We start from the raw sequence: 22,496 nt of genomic DNA on the forward strand, positions 1-22,496 counted from the left end.
GTTAAGCAAAAGTCAAGAACGTTTAGGGTCTGTGAGATATTCAACATACTTAACAGTGGTGGAAGATAGGCACAGACCTTATCCAAGCAGCAGGCTGAAGAGCCAAAGCAGGGGCCTGCAGGCTCTCTGGTGGGTCAGGTTAACCCTTTAGTTGCTGGACTGTAGGGAGTTTCCAGGAGGTAACTCTGGGGTGGGTTGGGGTGCCAGGGAGGCACTCCGAGGGTTCTGGCTAATATTTATCAACTAGAAAAGGAAGCATTTCATTCTTTTAATAACAGTTATAACCATACTAATGTATATTGGCTAAAAATGCATTATGTGCCTTGGATGTGTCTACTGGGACAGACTTCAGTATTTTGGCTCTCAGAGGCAAAATATTGAGATTAGCGGATGGGCTAAAGTGTGGCAACAGTCTCAGGATTTTATAAAGTCAAATAAAATCTTTAGATGACCCAAGGGTGTGTGTGTGTGTGCATATATATATATATTTTTTTTTTACCTCGAGGGCTATTCAGTGAAGCTTCCGATGCTCTCCCACCATCTCCACAATGACTCTGGTCAAAGGGAAGGCACTGATCACCAGTTCCTGCCACCACTTCAAAATTCTTGGACAGATCTTTCGTCTCCACAAGAGATTTCAACTTGTAGACTTTGCGAGTATTGGTGTCTGATAGATAGAGTGACTCAGACACAGGGTCCATAGCCAGATAGTATTTGTGAGCAGGACTTGTGCTAAGGAAGAGAAAAGTAAAGTTATTCAAGGCAATTTTTCAACATGAACCCCCTGGGCTCAGCCTTTTGTCACAAATGGAAAAAACTTTTGATAGATGAGTGAATCATTTATCTTCCTTCTTAAGTATCAAAGCGAGGGATACTTCTCTGTTTTTGTAATAGTGGGTCTAGTTATGAAACAAATCTAATGTGTACTGCTAACCCATAATGATGCTGACATTCCAATACCATCCATTTAGGGGTAGAAAGAAACAGAATACAGGAAATCTCAGGAAACAATTTTTCTCTTATTATCCATACTGTTATCCAATTACCTACTAGATGACTTCTGGGTGCCTCAGTCACCTTAAACTCAACATATCCAAAACAGAAGTTACTTTCTTTTCCTGCTTTCCCCATCCCTCATAAACCGGCTTCCTCTCTCTTGGGCTTCCTGCCTCACTTGTGGATAATACCATCCTCCCAGGCCCCAGTTGTCAATTGAAAGGCATGTCCAAAGCTCAAGGAGTGTCAGTAAGGGAGGATCATGCTGGAGATATACTGCCAAACTTCTTTGCAAGCTTCCCTTTTTCAATTGACTACCACACTTTTCTAATCTGTTTTTTGTTCTTTCAGGACATAATGGAACTGGTTATATTTAACCTTTTAAAAGTTATAATGGTAATCATATGATTGTGTAATCGCATAGTTATACCTCCTAAAAGTGACCCTAAAGTTACCTTGTTTGGATTTTGGCATTCTTGAAACTTTTCTATTACATATTCACATGGAATCTCAAGTTATTTTTATCTGTATAGATGGCTGAGTTTGTTTATTATTTTGATTCTTCCTAATTTCAGTTTTTCAATGGCTACAATAACCTCAGTTTTGGAGACATTTTACTTGAAGCTAAGGTTCGTGTAATATTGACATCATCCAAACCCCAAATGTGGAAGTCATCCCTAATCCCTCTTTTGCTCTCCACACGCAATTGTATCTGTAAACTAACTTTCAGAAACATGCTCATCTTCCATCCCTATGCCATTACATTAGTCCTATCTTTCATCATCTCTGGCCTGGAATATTTTCTATAGATCGACATGTAGGATGTGTTTTTGAAATCTTAAATCATTTTTTCCCATGCTGCCTGCAGAGTTATTCTGATTATTTGGCTCCCATCTTTAAAAACTTTTTAATGTTTCTTGGTGTGTTAGCCAAGCCTTTTCTCTCTTAGTTCATTCTCACATACCTTTTGAAGCTTTATTTGGGCATCATCTCCTGAAGGAAACTTTCCCAGTCTTCCCTTCTCCAGTCTGGGTTATTTGCATTATCTTACCTCTATTCTGGGGATTACATATCATATTAAATTATTTGTTTACGTGTTGTTTGCATCTCCCTCTCCTGCCCTGCCTGTCGCAATAAAGCTTGGTGGAGAGCAATCTTGTCTTGTTTATTTCTGATATGCTCGTTGCCCATACCTCTGCCTAGCACCCAGTTGTCAAAGCCAGAAACCAGAAGCCATTCTTTTCTACCTCCTTCTTTCCACCATTTCCCACATCCAGTGAAAGGTGGTTTTTTAAATTCTACTTTCTAAATTCTTCTCCAGTCTACTCACTTCTTTTTATCTCTGCCGTTATTACTCTAAGGCCTCATTATCTCTTATCTGAACTACTTCATTGGTACCATTGTAGTACTGTGTATTTGTTTACTAACTCATTAAAATCATTTATTAAGTGCATACAATGTATCCAAGAACTGTGCTATGTTCTAGAGACCTACTTGTGTGCAAGATACACACGGTTTCTTTCTTTATGAAACTCACAGTGTAGTGGGAGAGACAGATAAGTAGACAGGATATGACTACCATGAGTCCAAGTGTTATGACAGGAGAAACAGAGGGAAAGAAATTAGTAAAGAGGAGGGACTTGTGTCTTAGCAGCACCTATCATACGGTATTAGCATTAGTTTTAAAACTTATTAAATGAAGTCCATACTTATTAGATTTCCTTAGTTTTTACCTAATGTTTTTCTGTTCCAGGATCCCATCCACGATAACAAATTATATTTAGTCGTCATGTCTTCTTAGGCTCTTCTGTGCTGTGACAGTTTCTCAGACTTTTCTTGCTTTTGATGACCTTAACAGTTTTGAGGAGTACTGGTCAGGTATTTTGTAGAATACCCTTGACTGAAACGTGTCTGATTGTTTTTTCTTTTTTTTTTTTTTTTGAGACGGAGTCTTGCTCTGTCGCCCGGGCCGGATCTCAGCTCACTGCAAGCTCCGCCTCCCGGGTTTACGCCATTCTCCTGCCTCAGCCTCCCGAGTAGCTGGGACTACAGGCGCCAACCACCTCGCCCGGCTAGCTTTTTGTATTTTTCAGTAGAGATGGGGTTTCACCGTGTTAGCCAGGATGGTCTCAAACTCCTGATCTCGTGATCCCCCGTCTCGGCCTCCCAATGATTATTTTTTCTTATAGTTAGACAGGGATGATAGGCTTTTGGGAGGACGATCACAGAGGTAATAAAGTGCCATCCTGATCAAATTATATCAAGGGTACATACTACCAACATGATGTACACTAATGGGTTTGACCTTGATCTCCTGGCTGAAATAGTGGTTGTCAGATTTCTTCACTGTAAAGAGACTCTTTCTCCCCTACTTTCCACACTTTACTCTTTGGAAGGAAGTAACTATGCGTAGCCAACACTTACGGAGTAAAGAGTTATGCTCCACTTCTTGAGGTGGAGTATCTACATAAATTGTTTGGAACTCTTCTAAATGGGAGCTTTATCTCGTCTCCATGTATTATTAATTCAACCGTTTATGTCAGCATGGACTAAGGGATATTTATTTTATACTTTGCATTAAATCCAATGCTACTACTTATTTTGTTGCTCAAGTTATTCCAGCTTTAGCCATTGAGCTCTTTTTGTTGACTCATGTGTCCCTTTGCCATATCTCCATCAATGAGGGATTTTTTTTTAGGCCTTCCTTTCTTTCTGGCACTATAAGATGCTCTGGGCTCATCTGCTATACCCCCTGCCCTAATCCTAGAATCAGCCATTTCTCCAAAGACCCCCCCCCGGTTCCCTTTATTGGAGAATGGTATTAGAAACCAAGATCTTGGTGCTGGGTGTAAGCACTGTTTTTTTTTTTTTTCCTAACATATCTTTCTCTCCAACTACACTGTGAGCTCTTTGCAGGCAGGAACCATATTCATCTCTCTATTCTCAGTGCCAACAGAGGGCCTGACAGGATTGGTGCTTAGTAAGTGCTAAACTAAACTGAACTGCAGGATATAAAACTAAGACATAAAAGAGTTCAGGCCTTGCTACTTAGGCAAAATGGAGGGGAGAGGGTAGTCAGAACAATCAAGATATCTTTAAGGACCGGAATGTTATTAATTGTATTTGTAGTTATATTTGCCCTCCAAGCATATTTATGTATGTTAAATAATCAGGCTGGCAAATACTAATTTGAGACTGTTTATAGTTTTAACTGGAAAAATAGGTTCAATTGGAATATTTCATTTTTTCCTACTTACCTTCATCAAGTAAGAGAATCCAGTAGATTCCAGGGACACTTCCAACCCTGGAACCACGATAACGGGTGCTGTAAATAAACTATGAAGGGCCCCAACAAACCCTAGAATTGATTTGGCAGCCATACCAGACAAGGCATCTCTGTGGGAAAAACTGCTTCATTAGGGGTTTGAGTAAAAGTCTTTACATATATAGTTAAATTTTTGCCTTCAGAATAAAATTTTTCCAATGTGCTCAGATCTTTCTAGAAAAAGAAGGGGTCACAACCCTTCTCTGAAACAACTACAATACTTTGATAGCCAGTTCGTGGAGTTTCAATTCAGCCAGATTAATCATGCTTTGTTTAGGAAGAATCCATAGGCTATTTCTCCAGAGAATGCTATTTGCACAAAAGCACTTTGGAATGCAGCACATTCATTCATTATTGAATATCCCCAATGTGTCTGTGAGGAAAGTTAGAATTAGCAGTCTCCTCAAATCTCAGCCGGGGAAACCCAGACACATAGGGAGCTTGTCCGGGGTCACTAACAAGTTTGGGCCTGGACCAAGATTAGACTAGATTATATGTGATTTTGTGTGCAAAATATCATCAGAATACTCTTGCTCTGAAGGCAGCAAAACAAATCAGTGTTCCTGTCTTCTAATGAGCAACATGTCCTATTTTGCTCAGCCAGACTGTTCTCAAACTTTGTGTACTAGCCTTTAGAAAATAGAAGAGCCCACATACCAAAGTCAAATCTAATCAATGTTATTTTCTTGATAGCCAGCAGTCAGGAAGGTCCCTCCTATCAATATGTAACTTGCTGTTTTATGCCATTTCTCAGTGTACTTTAGCTCTTTTGAGGTTGATTTCTTTCTACTTTCTGAAAACAAGCCATACCTGAGAAAGAAAAAACCACTGGACTATATTCCAATTTGCTTTAATCCCTTGTGTCTCAATGCAAATTGCAATTTGAGATATGTGAAGTTTCTTTTACAACTGGGGTGCTAGGCTTACTATCACCTTTTGGTTAGTTTTACATTCAAGCAATGCCCTTCAACTTAGCAGAGATCACTTCATTCATGCTAGTTAAAATCACATAGATTGTTAAATGGGCAATTAATGTTTATAATTAATACTGTGCAACACTTTACCAGTAAGCAATTTGACAACCAACTTAATTTGCTTAAGGAATCAGTTATACCAAAGTAGCAAGGCTGATCTTCTGTACTGGCATTTAGGAAGTGGCATTGCCCAATGAAATCCAGATTAGAAACCCCATCAGTGCCATTTTGATGACAATTGGCATTCAGAAGTGAACAAATTCAATTCAATTTTCTCCTTTGCAATTTCAGGTAATTTAGAACAGTTCTGACAAGTGTAATGCATAAACACATTGAATAGAAATATTCATTCTGATTAATTTCAGAGCTATGTGCCATTGTCTGCAAATGGTCATTTTAAGGTTTTCTTATTACTTCTTTTTGGTGGAAAGAAATAGAAACAGTGAGGTCACATAAAAGAACAAAATCGTATTAAAGAAGGTCATCATGGTCACTGTCTCTTAATACACTTGACAACTATATTTTTGGATCTAGGGAGATTGCTGTATTACCTCTCTCTCTACCTGCAATTTGAAAACATCAAATCTATTTAAACTTACCAACACATTTGTGTTATCGCCTTAGGGAAACATAATGAGACTTCAGGCCTTGTTTTCCCATGAAGTACTGAACTGTCAGCTTTCACTTATGAATTGTTTTCTTTTCAGTATATTTTGATCCTCCAGCAAATCCTACATAGTGGACCCCTCTTCTTTTGGAAGACACTTACCTGAGTTATAACTTCCAAATTTACGTTCACACTATTCTTTAACCTTATTTAGGAAGAAAAATTTTCCTATTAACACATTATTAAGAGGTAGTCTCATAGGCAAGAGGGGACATTAGGTAGCTGCTGATGTGATTTGCTTACCTATGTCTGGTATCTCTGTTTCTAGGGTGCACAAGGTATCCACGAGTGGCAAGCAAAAGCAAACAGAGAGTCATCAGTATCACTGAACAAGCCAAACCTAACCAGACACACCATTCCTAACTCAGATTGTGGCATTTAGAGAGACTTTATGGGGTCAGGCGTGCAAGCCAAAGTTGATTCAATCCCTCCAGGCTTTGCCTCCTAAGATGGTGTCAAGGCGATTGCATATTTTGCTTGGTGGATGTGCAAAGTTCTAAGGCAGATTTTTCAAAAGGTTCTCTCTGGACCATCTGCATCAGAATCACTTGGATTCTTGCACTTGTGCACTTCCTAGGGTTCTCCCTAGCCCTATTGAATCAGAATCTTGGGTGGAGGTGGGGCCTGGAAATTTTATTTTTAACAAACTTGGCTGGCAATTGTGATGCAAAATAAAATTTAGGAACCATTGAGCCAGGGGTTGAAGAGGCAGAGGGACTAACCATTTTAGGCTTTGGTTTGACAGCCATAAGCACTCTATCAAAGTGTAAAATCACTGTTTTATTATCAAGTTGTGTGTACAGACAGACATCCCAACACTAACCCTAAGCCACTTATCTGATCTCAGAGATAAGATAGGAACATCTGTTGTGCAAATTCCTTAGCAATATTAAAAAGCTCCTTAACAAGTTGAAAGTGTAAGAGTTTTCTTTTAGACCATGACAGAATATCCTTGACATCAAAACTAATGATCATAACAACTTCAATAAAACACACTGTACATCAACTATTAGGGCTTTGTGTCTTCTAGCCATCCATGCTCTAAGGGGCAACTGGGGTAGGCAATAGAGGATTGTTGGGCCAGAAGAAGGAGAATACTTTGGTGGCTCCTGATCTGTAAGCCTCTTGGCACAGGGTATTGCCTAGGGCATTTCATGATGGGACCCGGTATGAGGTTTCTCACACAGGGAGTGTGGTCTGTGTATAGGCCTGACTTTGGGACAAGTCTGCCAAGAATTAAAAAGCTATAATCATCTGTGAAATACAGTCATTTTAATTTTTAAAATCCTTTTAAATCTGGTCCTATGTCATTTTTAAAACATAAAGATAACCTTTTTTAAAAAAATCTAAACTAGGAAATGGTCTCATTCTTTGGAATCTCAGGGAAGAAGAAAATATACACAATTTTTCATCTGAAACTATCTGCTACAACAGATTCAACTCTTTTTAAAAAGAACCTCTCTGAGATTTTACTAGTTGGGCCACAGGTCAAGGTTCACTGACTTTTCTGTTTCCTTTGCTCATCTCAAAAGGGTAGGTATCCTGTAGGTTGAAACAAAGGTGAACTGATAAGGATGAGGAGCTCTGATTAGAAACCTGGCCGCAGGCATTTGTGCCTCTTTCAATTTGTTTGTCTCTAGATACTTTCATTTGCACCTCTTTCAATTTCTTTGGCTCTAGACACTTGCCTGTTTTTGTGGCCTCTAAATTATAGAATGAGTGTGCTTGAGGCTAGCTGTAATTATTGTGACATAGGTGATCCTCCTGAAGGAAGTTTAGTTGTGAAAGTACTAGAAAGATCTCATTAAAACATGGTTTAATCTGAAACAGATTCTCATGGTACAGAACCATTTATGTGGCTACAAAGGGTTTTGAAATTCTTACATGATGGCAAGGAGTGAGAGGGGGATGGTTTGACTTTCTTGCAGCTGCTTCTGATTCTGCCAATAATGTCACTGTGAATTTGGAAAGATGTCCCATATTATGCAGAGCAGCTTCTCTCATTAACATCTCAGAGGGAGGAAGTGAAAATGACGGAATTTATTTCCAGTGTGTGACCTTGTTCTGTCTCAGAATTACTTTTTGTTAAGGATTTAGGACTGAGCCACCACCAAAGTCAGTCTGCTATCTAGCTACCAACTGACTACATGCTGAGGTGTCAGTGTGTGAGCTCTTCACAAGGGCCTGGGCCCATCCGTGGGCACCACCACCTGGCAATGGACCAACTTGAAGCTTGCCACAAGTTAGGAAGAGAAAGAAATGGAATTTCAAATCTTTTTAGAGCAAGACATGCTTCCAATGTTAGAGTCTTTAAGTTGACCTTTGATTTTCTCAAGATCCAGGTGATGAAAGGGTCATGTACTCTTCTTTTTTAATTTAAAAGAAAATTATTGATATGATTTGTATACCATAAAATTCACCCTTCTAAAATGTGCAATTCAGTGGTTTCCAGTACATTCAGAGAGTTGTGTAGCCTTTATCATTATTCAATTCCAGAACATTTTCATCACGCTATGAAGAAACTCCATACCTATCTGTGGTCAATTCCCATTTTCCCCCTCCCTCAGCCCCAGGCAACCACAAGAATGCCCTATTCTAGATATTTCGTATAAATTGAGCCATTTAATATTTGTCCTTTTATGTCTAGCTTCTTTCACTTAACATAATATACCATCTATTGCTTTTATATTTTTGTGAGGTAAAGAATGGAAAGGAGGACATATGCCAATTTTGGAGTTGTTTTCTAGTGACCTGGCATCATGGGAGTTTGAGTGGCCTGCATTGTGGTGACTGCAGCCCTTTACTTGTTCTTCATGCTGTTCTCAGCTTCTTTTCATATTCTTGGCCAGAAACATTTGACATTGAAGAATGGTCTGCCCTTCCTGCTCCTCTTTCCCTTGTCTTCTTCCTTTGGACATCAGAGCATACTCCTGATTGTCACTGACTTATCGGAGATTCCAACTCCAGTGACCCTCATCCAAGATTACCTTCCCCCATGCTCTGGCTCTGTTCCTTGCCCTTATCACAACTTACCCGTCCTGTTTTAGGGCCCTGTTTCCACTAGCAGTCCCTTTGAAAAGCAATCTGATGAATGAATCCATATCGAGGGACTCATGAATGTTTTTAGCTTGATGAGCCATTCTAAAAGAGGTTCAGGTTTTGGGAAATCTTAGAGATGCAATGTTTCAATTCAAAGGAACATATTTCTTAGAGTGAAATTTTTGGGCACCATGGAAGGCCAGTGAAGACGTCTTTGGGTGAGGTGGAGGGAATCCTTGAGTACCACTGCTAATACATGAGATCAAACTGGGGAGGTAACTACCTATTTCATCTACATGTAGTGCTTCTAGTATTTGTAGCTCCAATGCTGTTGACAAGAGGATGGTTCATGGCCATTTCTGAGATATTTGTAGAGCTCTCAAAGCTCCATTTCCATTTATTCCTTCAGCGGAGAGCTCTACAAGTTCTCCTGCCTCTCAGCATTCTAACTGCCCCTAAGTGGCTGCTATTCCAGTTCTACTCCATTCCCAGTCAATGACAGGAATCAAGTCCAGAGCACAATGTATGAAATATTAAGCAGTTGCTGGAAAAGAAACAGGAAAATCTCAAGAGAAATTTTCTTTTTTTTTTTTTTGAGACGGAGTCTTGCTCTGCCACCCAGGCTGGTGTACAGTGGCCGGATCTCAGCTCACTGCAAGCTCCGCCTCCCGGGTTTACACCATTCTCCTGCCTCAGCCTCCCGAGTAGCTGGGACTACAGGCGCCCGCCTCGTCGCCCGGCTACTTTTTTGTATTTTTAAGTAGAGACAGGGTTTCACTGTATTAGCCAGGATGGTCTCGATCTCCTGACCTCGTGATCCGCCCATCTCGGCCTCCCAAAGTGCTGGGATTACAGGCTTGAGCCACTGCGCCCGGCCTCAAGAGAAATTTTCATGTCACATTGACATTTGTTGAATCCAAATTACTTAAGATACCAAAAAGCATTTGCCAGGCTCTTATTTTCTTATCTCTTTCATTTTTAAGGGAAGGACAAAATAACTATCTAGAGAATAACAAAATCTTGAACAATAGCAGCATGAGGTTTTTATAAAGAATAAATCATTTCCAGTCATGCTTAATGGGTTTTCTAATAGAGTTGTGAAATTAGAAGATGAGAGGGGTACAGAGGGATATTATATATTTGAATTCTTGCAAAGCATTTGATATGGTGTCTCCTGTTTTTACTTATATAATTATCCCTGTTAGTTTCAGAAAACTTAAAAGTGGCCCTGAGGCTATAACAATTTAAAAAGTCAACTAAGTCATAATTGATGAGAAATAGTTGAAGGACTTGTAGATGTTTAGACTGAGGAAGAGAAAGCTCAGGAACCTATGACAGCTCTCCTCACACTTGTGAAAGTTTGTCAGGTAAAAGAGGGAAGTGACTTATGTACTGTTTTAGATGCTACCATTTGCCACTACCGAGTGAATTTTTCACAAAGGCAGATTTTGGCTGAATATAAGGAAGAATTTTCTAATGGAGCAGTCCAAAGATGCAATGGATCTTGAGAAGTACTAAAGCTTCCCGTGATTGAAAGAGATCAATATAGAGACAACAAACCATCAGGCATGGATTGGGCACAATTTTGGACCTGATACCCTCAGGGATCCTTCTAATACTAAGCTCACAAATCTGTGATGTCATTTTTGTTCTACTGAAATCTGTGTGTGTGCCTGCATATATATATGTATGTATACATATATATGTGTGTGCATACACACACACACATGCATATATAAGTATCTATCTATCTATCTATCTATCTATATAAATACAAGGAGCAAATCCCTAGTGAAACCAACACCTAAACTACCCCACATAGAAGTGAATCTATCTTAAAATTTTTTTCAAGGGATGTATTTTTAAAGTCACAGAGGTTTAATTGTATGATCTTATAAGCTTTCCTTCTTTATTATCTTACCTCAATCTCCCACTGGAAGGAAGCTTTAAGATGTATACATATGAATGAAATCTGCAGGAAACAGGCAAAGTGGTAGTATATACTTAAATAATAAGAAATAATATTGTTTCTCTTGGCAGATTTCTAATGATAGTGATATTGCTGACTTTTCCTTTTCCTCCTTGTTCTACCAGTGGGGGACTAGCTAGAGGAAATAAATGATTGGCAACCAATGAAAATGAAGTTATTTTTGAGGTCAGATGTTTCAACTGGAAAGAGTTCAGATCAATAGGGCTGAGGCAGAAAATATCTACAGTCTTCCAATCTTCAAACTTCCAAGGACATCTGGAATTGTTCAGTGTGGTCCAATATGAAACAAAAAGATCTAGAAGGGCATCCATTAGGGGCAAACTATATGTCCTTCCAAAATGTCATCAAACTTTGGGCTGAGAGCTACACATCTGTGGATCTCTAAACAGGTTAAATTGTATATGTCATGTAAGAGGATGCTCAAGTATAAACCTGAAGTCAATTTTATAGATAGGGAAGAGAACTACTAGAGAACATAGTAGATCATTTACATAATGAATAACCTGATAGGATCAAAATCTATAAGGCTTTCTATCCCATTCTATAATCATCTGTTGACAATATTGCTTCTCCATTCACAATTTTAAATACAACCAATAACATAATGGCTATATTAGTCTGTGTTTCCAGGAATCAGATGACGCAACCAAGAAAATGGACTAATTTGCATAGGACACAGAGCAATTAAATTAACTGATCTTAAGAAAAAAACTGGTACAAAGTGAGGTTTTTATCTAAATACAGTAGAATCAATGACCATTATGGTTCTTAAGATAGCACAGCCTTATTAAATCACCTTATTTCTCCGCAGGAAGCTTAAATTTGGAAAATTTATAAAGCAAATACATACATCCACAAATTATATGTACAATGTACAGTACACATATAGGCAACTGATCAGGATAGATGCTTTTTTTTTTTTTTAAAAAGTGAATCTAATAAGAGCTATATTAGTTTCTGAGTAAACATGACAGCTAATGACAGCTAATGTGTGCTGACATAAACTGGTTTGATGGTTTTGACTATAGTCAAACAGTTAGGGAGTTACCTGTCAATTAGATCAAAATGGTCATGTATATTCAATTAGCTTATTTCTTTGATGGCCAATCAAACGAGTGTTGGAATAGAGAAGAAATAATTGCCTTTTCTCCTTGAACCTAATGCAGGGGATATTAAACATGAGTCTACAAAAGGGCTTCATCTACAGGGACTGGTTGCTGGTGGGGCAGTGGGAAGTAGGGAACTCTAAGGAAGGGAAAAAATGCAATCCCTTAAATCATATATGCCATTTTGTGTGATTTTGTTTTTCCTAAGGAGAGGGGTCCATAGCCTTCAGTAGATTCTCAAAGGAATCTAACACTAATAAAAAAATGTTAAGAAGAACTACTCAAAAGGATCTCAACTCAGAAAAGCCGGTTAGCTTGAGAAAAGCTCTCAAGCTAAGCGAGAGAGCCTTGATGTGTGAATTCAAAGTGTGTGCATGCCTAAGTGAAGAGCTGAGACAATGAGACAAAACAGTGTCATGGAATAAGAATGAATAGAGGCATTGGATAGTACTTCAAACTGTCAGAAACTAATTTTTCTTTATACTGAGAAAATGAGTTTGCAATTAGAGTCCAAGTTATTCTATTTTATACTTCGAATGGCTTTGTGTTGAAGGTCATAAGGTACTTTGGACTAAAATGCAAATCTGTAAACTGTTAAGGATCCTTGACCAAGAGAGAATCTCATCAATGAATGACAATTGCTCCACTTTAGGTAAATTTACATTTAAATTACAAAGAAAAGGACTAAATTTAGCTAGAGTTTAAAAAATATTAATATAATTTTTTGTTTTGTTTTTGTAGATAATTTTACTGTTTTTCCTTTGAGGAGTTAGCTATATAGGGGTTAGCTATACAGGCTTTATAGGGTTAACTATGTAGACTCAGCAAGACAAGGTTTCTGTCTACCTGACAGTCTGGATGACTGGAAACATTCAGATGTTGAATGAATTGTTCAGTGCTCCTATCTATATTTGGCATTATGTAGATGGAGCATCCCTAGGGTTTTGAAAACAATGTGGACTGTGGTATAAATCATTTCCACATCTAGGCATACAACCAACCATCTGGGCCTTCCTGTTGACTTTCCAGTAAGTAGGTGCCCAAAGAGATGTGCTGCTGGAAATGACAAGTCGCCATGAGGTGTAACATCCTGAGGTACATGAACACTTGATTAGGGTAGGGTGCTATGAATTAGTACCTCTCTAGACTCTCTAAAAGTGCTTTGTCTTTATTATAAAGTCTTAACTTTACAGTCTATTTTTTCATTAGCTAAGGGATTTAACAGCTTTCTTCCCTATGACAGCCTTTGCTATTATAATTAAGAAATGTATTAAAACTGGAGTGAATTAATGTGAAAAGTGGATGGGGGCTTGGGACTAGAAGATCTCCCCAGCTAGGTGTGAGGGAATAACTCAGTATTAGAAAACGGAGGTATATTCCATAACAAGCATGATAATCTGAAAATTTTTGAGAAATGCCCTTATGTATTCAAATTTACATGCTTGTGTGAAAGTAAGTGTTAAATGAAAATGACCCAAGACTTCTCATGTGTTTTAATTGGCTTTGATGATGCCATGTACATACGAGTTGCTCTATCAACGTCTCTGCTCTCCAGTCACTATATTTGATCACTATTTGTCAGGTCATTGAGGAGAAGCCTGAAGAAAAAATTGTTTTATGGAATAGTTCATAGGATAGCATCTAGATCTTCTGGAATATAGAGAAACTTTAAGCCAAATGTTCCAGACGCATGTGTTGGGAATACAGCTGTCATAACTAATTAGAAAGAAGGCTCTACCAGTTTACCCGGGGACAGGAAACAGGTTTGTGTATTCTTAAGGAGATGGGAGTTGAAGCTTCCCTATTCTATAACTCCAGAAGATACACATTTGTGTCTTATAATCTCAGAAAGGGAAGAAATAAGCGAATTAAACCACAGTCAATTTAGTCATAATCTTTGTGGAACTTCAGGATATGGAATACTAAAAGCTACGAATTCCTTACAAAAGGTGTCAAAATACTTTGTACTCTCAAGAAAATTATTAAACTGTGTGAGAAAATCTAAAGATAAGTGCTTTAATTATCATGGGGTAGGGCTTTTAAGGGTAAAGAACCAGTTCTTCCTTCTTTATCATGCCATGAAAACCAGATTTCCATTTTCTTGTTTATGAAATGACCATTTCCAAAGATTGGAAATAAAAACTTACGAAGTTTAGCCTTTTGGATCAGACAGTATCTCTCCCAACTAGAATGGAATAGTTTTGATGAGTCTTCACAGTGGCCAGCAGTGAGTGAGTGACTTACTTGAGTGCTTGGAAGTATTGAGATCCATGTCAGTGTCAGCACTGTATACAGGGAAGGACATACATACAGCGATGTTAACACTTCCTGGTTCTCCAAAGTAGTGCTCAAAGGATCCTTCAAGTAGGAAGAGTGGGCACGTTGACCTTTGTCCCTATTCCTGCATCTTAACTCAGTGCTACAATAGGGGCGATTGCATTTTCTGCTTCTTCTGGCAATGCTTTGTCTTTTCATGTTATCTTGCTTTTTGCTTTATCTGCTAAGCAAATATATAGAGATAAGAGAAGACTTACCTCAATTCCAAAATACTAACGGAGTTCCCCGAGGGAAATATTCTCCTTACAAAATTGAAGTCGCCAACATACACACTGCCATCAGGGCCAGAAGCTAAGGCGACAGGAGCAAAGAGTTTGTTGTTGTGGGCTGGGCCATTGCAATTGGTGCACGCTACACTCCTTTGGTGTCCATTACCCATTATGGTTGATATGACTGGGGGTTGCTGGGAAATGAACATATTTTCTCCATTCCCTTTATGTATGATTCCTAGATTCAAGGAAAACAAAAAGAGGATTTAAGAAAAGCAATTACCACAAAATAATCTCTGCAATATTTTAATTTGCTTTTCATCATTCAAAGCAGGAAGGAGCTTTGGCCTGGCATAAGAGAACCTGAGAGTGAAACACACCCTTTCCTCAGTTTTGTTTAACTGCATAACCACAACAAATAGTAGCATAATGCTTTGCCTCAGTTTGTCCATCTGTGAAGCAGGGTAATGCAACCAGTCCTTATAATGTTGATTCTAAATGACTCAATAAAGCATTTGATGACTAACTTTTAATGACCTATTCACTCTGGGCTCTGTGAATCATCTGTGGCTACATTTCCATATCTGGCTGGCTCTTTTCTGATGCCTAGCACATACCTGTCTGACTTCAAATTACACTCACTATGAAACCGGTTCCTGAAAAGAGAATATCAGTCAATTTTAATATTAACCTTAGCAAAACACAATCAGGAAGGTAATCTACTTCTGTGAAAAGAAAAGAAATCTTACTGCTAGAATGTACTTCAAAGATAAATGAAAGAAACTTGAATTTTCTACTCTTTTGGACCATATCGCACTATCATCAGTGCAGGAAATAGAGATACTGACTTATGAAAATGCTTTGCAGATATTCTGTGTGGGCAATCTCATCCATACCCACAGCTTTAACTCCCATTTCTATATGCTGAAACTTATTCCCATCCAGAGAGTTCTTAACTGACATGCAATTTCCTTCTAGACCTTTTTACTTGGACCCCCCATAATTACCTCAGACTCAAACATATAAAAACTGAACTCACTATTTTTTCTGCAACCCCTCCCAAACCCCGCTCTTCCTCTTGTGTTCCCTAATCATCTTGTGAGTGGTTGTACCATGCATACAATTACCTAAATTGGAAATCTGGATATCACCATGGCTCTTCTTTCCCCCATTCTTGAAACCTGATTAATCATTAACTCCCATTGAGTCTATCCCTTAAAATGTGTTGAAACCAGTTTCTTCTTCACTATTCCCACATTAGTTTAGTTTTTCTTAACTTCTTGGTCTCCTGGTCTCCATGCATACCCATTTCCAGATCTTCGTCCCCACTCCTGCCATAGAGATTATTTCAGTCTGTGGCTTAATACCTTTCAATAGCTCCATATCCCTTTGGATAAAGGGCACATTCCTTATTGTTAAGACATACAAAGTCCTTCATGATTTGGCCCTTGACTACTTCCTCAGTCTCCCCTCTCATCATGCTTTCATCTATATCCTGAGATCTAGCCAGAACAAACTACTTATGGTTACTTTCACCTACTTCCATTCCTCTATGTTTTTGTCCATGCTATTATCTTTATCTTGAATGCCTTCCTCATCGTGTCTGCTTGGGGAAGTTCTATTCATCCTTTAAAGCTCAGCTCAAGTTTTCCTCAATGCTCCATCAAGGCAGAGTCAGTTACTCCCTCCTCTGTGTGCCCATAGTTTGTTTTCCATAGCTCTGTTACAACATTTATCACATTGTGTGATACAGTTTTTATTACTTCTCTGTCTTTCTCATTAGAACATGAATGAGTTCCTTGAAGGCAGATCCTCTATCTTACTCCTTTCTATATTTTAGTGCCATCCCTGTGGCCAAATCATTATAAGTGCTCAGTAAATGTTGAAAATAGGCTTTGAGTTTCTCATAGTTTCCTTGTCTAAATTCCAATGATTTTGCAAGCCTGCTGAGCCTGGGCAGAAAATCCAAGGAACAAGTACTGCTGTGCTAAATGGCTCAAGTCAGCCCAGAATGAGCCAGGGCAGGTGAAACATCCATGTTGTGGGAAGGCATGCCCATGTGTCAGACTGAAGTCACTGATAGCAAATGAACGAATGCAGTTATACAGTTAAACCTTATGTTTTTCTCCCTTTCCCCCCACTGTCTATCTCCTTGCATTGCCTTTTACTCTCCCTGAACATTTCCTGAAATGTCTCCTTATTTTTCTTCCAACTTTTGGTACCACAGTCCTACCATAGAAACTATTGATCACTCTGAGGTAGGAACATTGCTGGCAAAAATAAACAAGAGGGTAAAACATGCTACAATACCATGGTGGCAATATATGGTTGGAAAGAGCCTTCCAGCAAACAAAAATCCCATCCGTCATATAGTATTTGGATTTCAAATTTAAGTATTTTTACTTTTCCTTCCAGGGCGATTTCTGGCTACTTTTGCAACATATGATTTGCAGGAACAGCTGTGAGTTTATGCCCTAACAAATTGGTCTTTTATTGCAGAACTGTGAGATTTCTTGAGGATCACTACTTTCTTATTATTTTATTAATAACTTTATTAGGTAGTAGAGACCTTTCTTAAGATTTAGAATAGTTAATTAAGTAAGATTAATAGGACTGAATTTCATTTCCCAAAAAACATTTAGTCGCAGTGTGGTCAGTATTGTAATTCAAATAAATGAGGAGGAGGTGAATGAGAACTGGAATGACAGTTGCACAACACCATTGAAGAGAAATCTCTTGATGATTGCTAACAGAATATTCTACAAACGAGACTATGATATGTTCTTTAATAAATGAGGAAACCACTGTTTAGCATGTCAGTATTTCAGCAATGCACTGTAGTGTATATCATTCAAAAATCTTTCCAGTTATTGGCTTGGAAATACCAGATTTGCTATTAACATCTATTTTCACAGGTAGATCTCCACTTTTTTTATATCAATATAATGGTATAGTTAACAATTACCCTCAAAATGACATGTTATTACCAGGCTCCTGGCAATTTTAAAACTAAAGATGGCTATTCTAAACCATTCTTCTAAGCCTGCAATTCTAAAACTCCCCTTTTCTATTAGAAAGCCCAACACTCCATCAAAGAAGAAGAATGATTAAAGGAAATAAAACATAAGGCAATGTACTTTCTGATTACATCTCAACAATTGATGTCTGGCTTTCATGCAAGGTACTTAAAGTGCCCGTGTACTGAAATTACCATTCCTGTTTAAAGCTGAAGCAATCAAAACAAAAATAGGCAATCCCCTTTTGTATTGCCCTGGAAAAATAGATCATTTTGAAGGGTGTTTTTGTTGTTTCAAGAATCTGTTTAACCTTCCATTACACAGAACCAGGGCATACCATCTAGCAACCATGATTTAATACCAATTCTTTTGCAAAATGTTGCTTTGAAAATATTTTGTTTATGTTCCTAGAAATCTTGATCAATTACTGCTGCCTCCTTTCTAGTTTCTTCTGCCACACATGCTCATTTTGAAAAGGGAATCAAATGATCCTAGGACAATACACATTATTTATGTGAAGGCCAACTTCCTGCTAAGGATTGGGCGTCTTGTTTACAGTTAACGAAACCCCACTGAATGGGGCCTACTGCACATTTTATCTTCAAAGTTTTCCTTTTCTTTGCCAAAAAGCCAAGTCCACTGTATAATAAGGTAAGCACACTTTTAAACATACTAGTCATACCCTCTTGCTACTTTGTTCAGAACTTCTTTTGATGCTTATAAATATGTCTGAAATAAAAAATCTCCTTGAAAGCCAGTGGGTGGTGCTTTATGCTGATTTCAAGGAAGAAACCATTTTTCAGATTTATGAACAACAAAGAGACACAACACATATTTCTCTCAGTACTTGACTGAGTGGATATAAACACAAACTGGGAGGTATGCCAGTGTGATCAATGGATATTTACTTCTCCTCCCAGTAAAACCATTTGTCGGCAAACTACTGGCTTATTTTGGAGGATAAGTTAAAAGAAATTCTTTACCAATTTTGAGACAGATGACAATACCCAGTTAGTGCCCTAGATTGTTCTTTTTGATAATTTTAGACACTCAACTGGCAGGAAACCCTAGGGGATATGTCTGATAAAAGATATACCAAACAAATAGCTTAGTTCTGTAACAGATATGCACAACTTTCTTATAATTTTAAAGAACTGAGTTTTCTTAAAATGAATGAATATACCCTCTTTATAATCACTAAGAAGATGTACTTAAAAGGAATAATGTTGAAAACCACAAGTTTCTGGTGTTTTTATCTTAGTGAAAATCAGAACCATCTTTATATATCAGGTCTAATATTTGGGAAACAATTCTCCACAACCAATGGTTAATTGTCAGGTAATATAATTGCAGCAACGGAAATGACAAAAGGTCTGAAAACACTGCCCGCTAGAAACTACCCATTGCATAATGATTTTGGAGCCAAAGAAAACTGAGGAAAAGAATGGCAGCAGACATCCAGTCTAATTACAGGTGTCTTTTTAACTAGTGAGGGGAAACTGGGGGTAGATACATTCTTGTTTTTAATCTGCTATCTGTCTCTGATCAAAAAAGCAGGATGCCTAAAGAGTTACGTTTTTTCCAGAGAGAAGTGGAGTGGGGGAATTTGGAGAGACGTTACTCTTGCCTTAATCAGTCAGAAAAGACTGTCTGACCCGAGGGGGAAAGAGCATTGCTTTCTAAATTGGTCTTCCCAAAGCTGCTCCGTCACACTTATCATTCCTGCCTCTAAAACTGCCTTTGTGGGTGGGATTTAGACTTCGAAAACATCCCAAGAGAGGTTTTTGTGTCCAAGGTCAGGCTGAAAGGCAGCAGCAGAGCTGGCTTCAGATCTGTTTCCTGGCAAGTGTGATAAGTTCTTGGTTGGAAATACGCGTCTACAAATGAGATGATAAAATGAACAAATGCTCCTTTTTAAAAACCTATCCAAAGGAAGGCTTCTTTCTCAGAATAAATTTCTCAGAAAGGTAGAAACACAAAGCAGATTTAGTGGGGCTGTGAATGAGCACACACAATCTTTTGGAGGTGATAAAAATATTCTAAAACTGGGTTGTGGTGATGGTTGACAACTACAAATTTACTAAAGATCATTGGAGTGTACACTTATAATGGGTAAATTTTATGATGTATAAATTATACTTCAATAAAGCTGTTAAAAATTCTCAGAAATAACTTGATGCCTATTACCTAAAATCTAATTACTAGTGAATTAGGGGTGGAGATAACACATTTGTGGAAATCAGGGGGGCCCCAAAGCCAACTTTCTGAATGACTCCCTTCTGTTCTGAATGTTTCAAGTCTATGTGAAGCAAATGGTAAGAGGATACAAGACTGGGAGCACACAGCTGGGGGCTGGCTCGATTGAGGTCATTTCCCACTTTGTGTTTAATGTCAATGACAGGCATTTGAAAGAGACAATCCATACAAGCCAATAAAAGTGAGTGGAAAAGAAACGCCTGCTTAAAATGTCAAACTCTTTCAAATCAAAACAAAAACCCTAATAATTTAATAAGTGGCATCTGCCCTTTCATTTTTGTACTTTTAAAACTATGGCTTTCCTTTTGACAACAGAAAAAAAAGTTGACATTTTATATCTCATCCTGAATCTTTGCTCTTAAAAAAATAAACTGTTTGATATGGAATTCAGAATCTTCCTGAAGGAGGGGAAAGAGGTAAAATGGGGCATACAGCAATAGACTCATTCCCCTTCAGAGTCCCACACTGGGACTGTAGTAGGCGGTCTCTTTCTATGGCTGAAGTAAATCTGGTTAGCTTTGCCATTCAAAATTTCTCAGCCTGTGGGGCTCGTTGACATAGCTGATTTGACTATGGTACAGATGAAGTGATATCATGGGTGTGATTATAAAATGGATCCCTTAGCTTTGGTCAGTTCATGGCCTTATAAGATCGCCTGGCCTTAGCCACCTGTTCCACAAAGTTAAGATGGATACAAGGATGGCTGGATGGAAGTGTGTAGGGGCCTCAACACATTCTGATCCCCAATTCTGGAAAAATAACCCAATGTACATGTCCTACTATAGCTTGTTCAGAATCTGTCTCTTTAGATGAAAAGGGATATGATTCCACAGTAGACGTTCAGAGGAAAGCTGTATGAAAACACCAGTGACGGGTTTCTCACTAAGATGCAACAGGAGGTGAAGGAACTTGGATGAAAGAGTTATAACCAGGGTAGCAAACTCAGTTTGTCTGGGAAAAGCACAAACTCAGGGGCCACCTCTGCTCCCCTCTCCTGATTTATTTAACATTTAAATTGCAAACAAGGAGAACAGCAGGGAGAGTGGTCCACAGAAGGGATAGATTAAGATGAGAGTGTTCTGATTCTTACCACACTAACAGTAATTCAAACTAGAATTATTACATTTGAAAGGAAATGTACTAATGCAGTCATCTCTAAGTAGTATTCTTACAAGTAATTTTTATCTTGTACTTTCCAAATTTTCTGCAATGAATATGTGTTATACAGCATTAGGAAAGTAGTATTAATAAAAATTTAAAAAGCTACTTACCACTTTGAGGATTCAAAATGTGATGCTTATTCAAAGACCAGCCTCCTAGGTTAGAAGCATCCATCTCAAAACCTTGTAAAACGACTGTCCTTTGCTCCCAGAGAATAAAGTCAGGGCATGTTTCATATTCATATCCCACAGATACTGCAGACAAAGAGTTAACAGCACATTAGAAAATTGTAAAATATTTGCTTCATGTTTATACTAGTTGACAATTCTGTGGATATTACATTGGCTACTAAATTCTGGTTAGAGTTGAAATTTGACTGCAAATTTCTTTCACCTAGCACAGTACAACTTGCATCTAGCATAGCATTGGTCACTCAAAAGCGATCAGTGCATATTGGATAAATATAAGAAGGAGTGAGTAAATAAATGCTTTTATTAGGTCGGTACCATATGTTTATGGACATTAAGCTTTATTTTGGGCTTTTGGGTTGGAGGCTATGCTGTAAAACTGAAGAGAGTCGCTTTCTGCAGGATTAAGCTGTGGTAGTATAATTTCTCTCCACCTTTGTAGGAGAAGAGCAGGTAGGGCTAGTTTTTTACCACTATAGTGAAAAATGCACTCAGGAAGCTGCCTTTGGAGTACTAGTTCACTTATACAGCAAACAACTACATATGAAACTAATAAAAATGGATTTGCCTAATTTATGTTTTCCTGTGGTAACTGGCTTTTGGTTTGCTGAGAAGACCAAGTTTGCTTAGAGTGATGCAAGTATAAATTCCACTTTGTGCACATTATGTTTTGGTTTCTGCATATAACTAACCAATGGGACATCACCCAACATTTGGCTTCAACTGCTATGCAGCACAGATGTTGTGCATTAAACTTGGAACCCTGGTATGCTACTGAAATGGGAAATGCAAAATGTGGTAGCTTGAGTGTCTTTGCTCTACTGAACTATGTATAGTTCAAGTATACCAAGTCCTAGCCATTTTCCCTCTTGGTAAACCTGCTTACCTGTTGGAACCCCAGATTTCTGATTCTTAAATTTACAATGCTTTCTATCCTCATAATGTTCTAAGCCTGAGAACACTGGCTCATTATACTGCATATCCTGAAGCGGCTTGCCTCCTCTCTGGCAGCTTAAAATAGCCCCTGTTGGTCTGTGGTCTGCCATTGCTTTCGAGTACCTGCCTCTACCTGACTCTTTAGATGCCCCTGAAGAGCTCAGTCCTTCCTTTGTTATTTGGTTATGAAAACTGGAAATGAAAATGGGTGCTTAAACAATGCCAAACCATAGGTCCAAAAGGGAAAAAATAAAGCCAACTAGTTTTGGTTTTTGGCATTAGGTGAAGGGAAAAG

The 22,496-nt window shown here is 38.4% G+C and overlaps 1 protein-coding gene across 1 annotated transcript in view; it reads right to left on the minus strand.

The window, feature by feature from the left end:
- Positions 1-22,496, minus strand: part of LOC117078435 (teneurin-1) — a 174,971-nt gene that overhangs the window by 87,527 nt on the left and 64,948 nt on the right. The window contains exons 8-11 of the mRNA XM_033201989.1: positions 21,188-21,331; positions 14,632-14,881; positions 6,206-6,226; positions 500-732 (exon numbers count right to left, since the gene is read on the minus strand). Coding sequence (XP_033057880.1) covers positions 500-732; positions 6,206-6,226; positions 14,632-14,881; positions 21,188-21,331 — 648 coding nt within the window. The remainder of the gene's footprint in view (positions 1-499; positions 733-6,205; positions 6,227-14,631; positions 14,882-21,187; positions 21,332-22,496) is intronic.

The sequence above is a fragment of the Trachypithecus francoisi genome, unplaced genomic scaffold, assembly GCF_009764315.1.
Source record: "Trachypithecus francoisi isolate TF-2019V2 unplaced genomic scaffold, Tfra_2.0 Lachesis_group6, whole genome shotgun sequence".
Classification (NCBI taxonomy): domain Eukaryota; kingdom Metazoa; phylum Chordata; class Mammalia; order Primates; family Cercopithecidae; genus Trachypithecus; species Trachypithecus francoisi.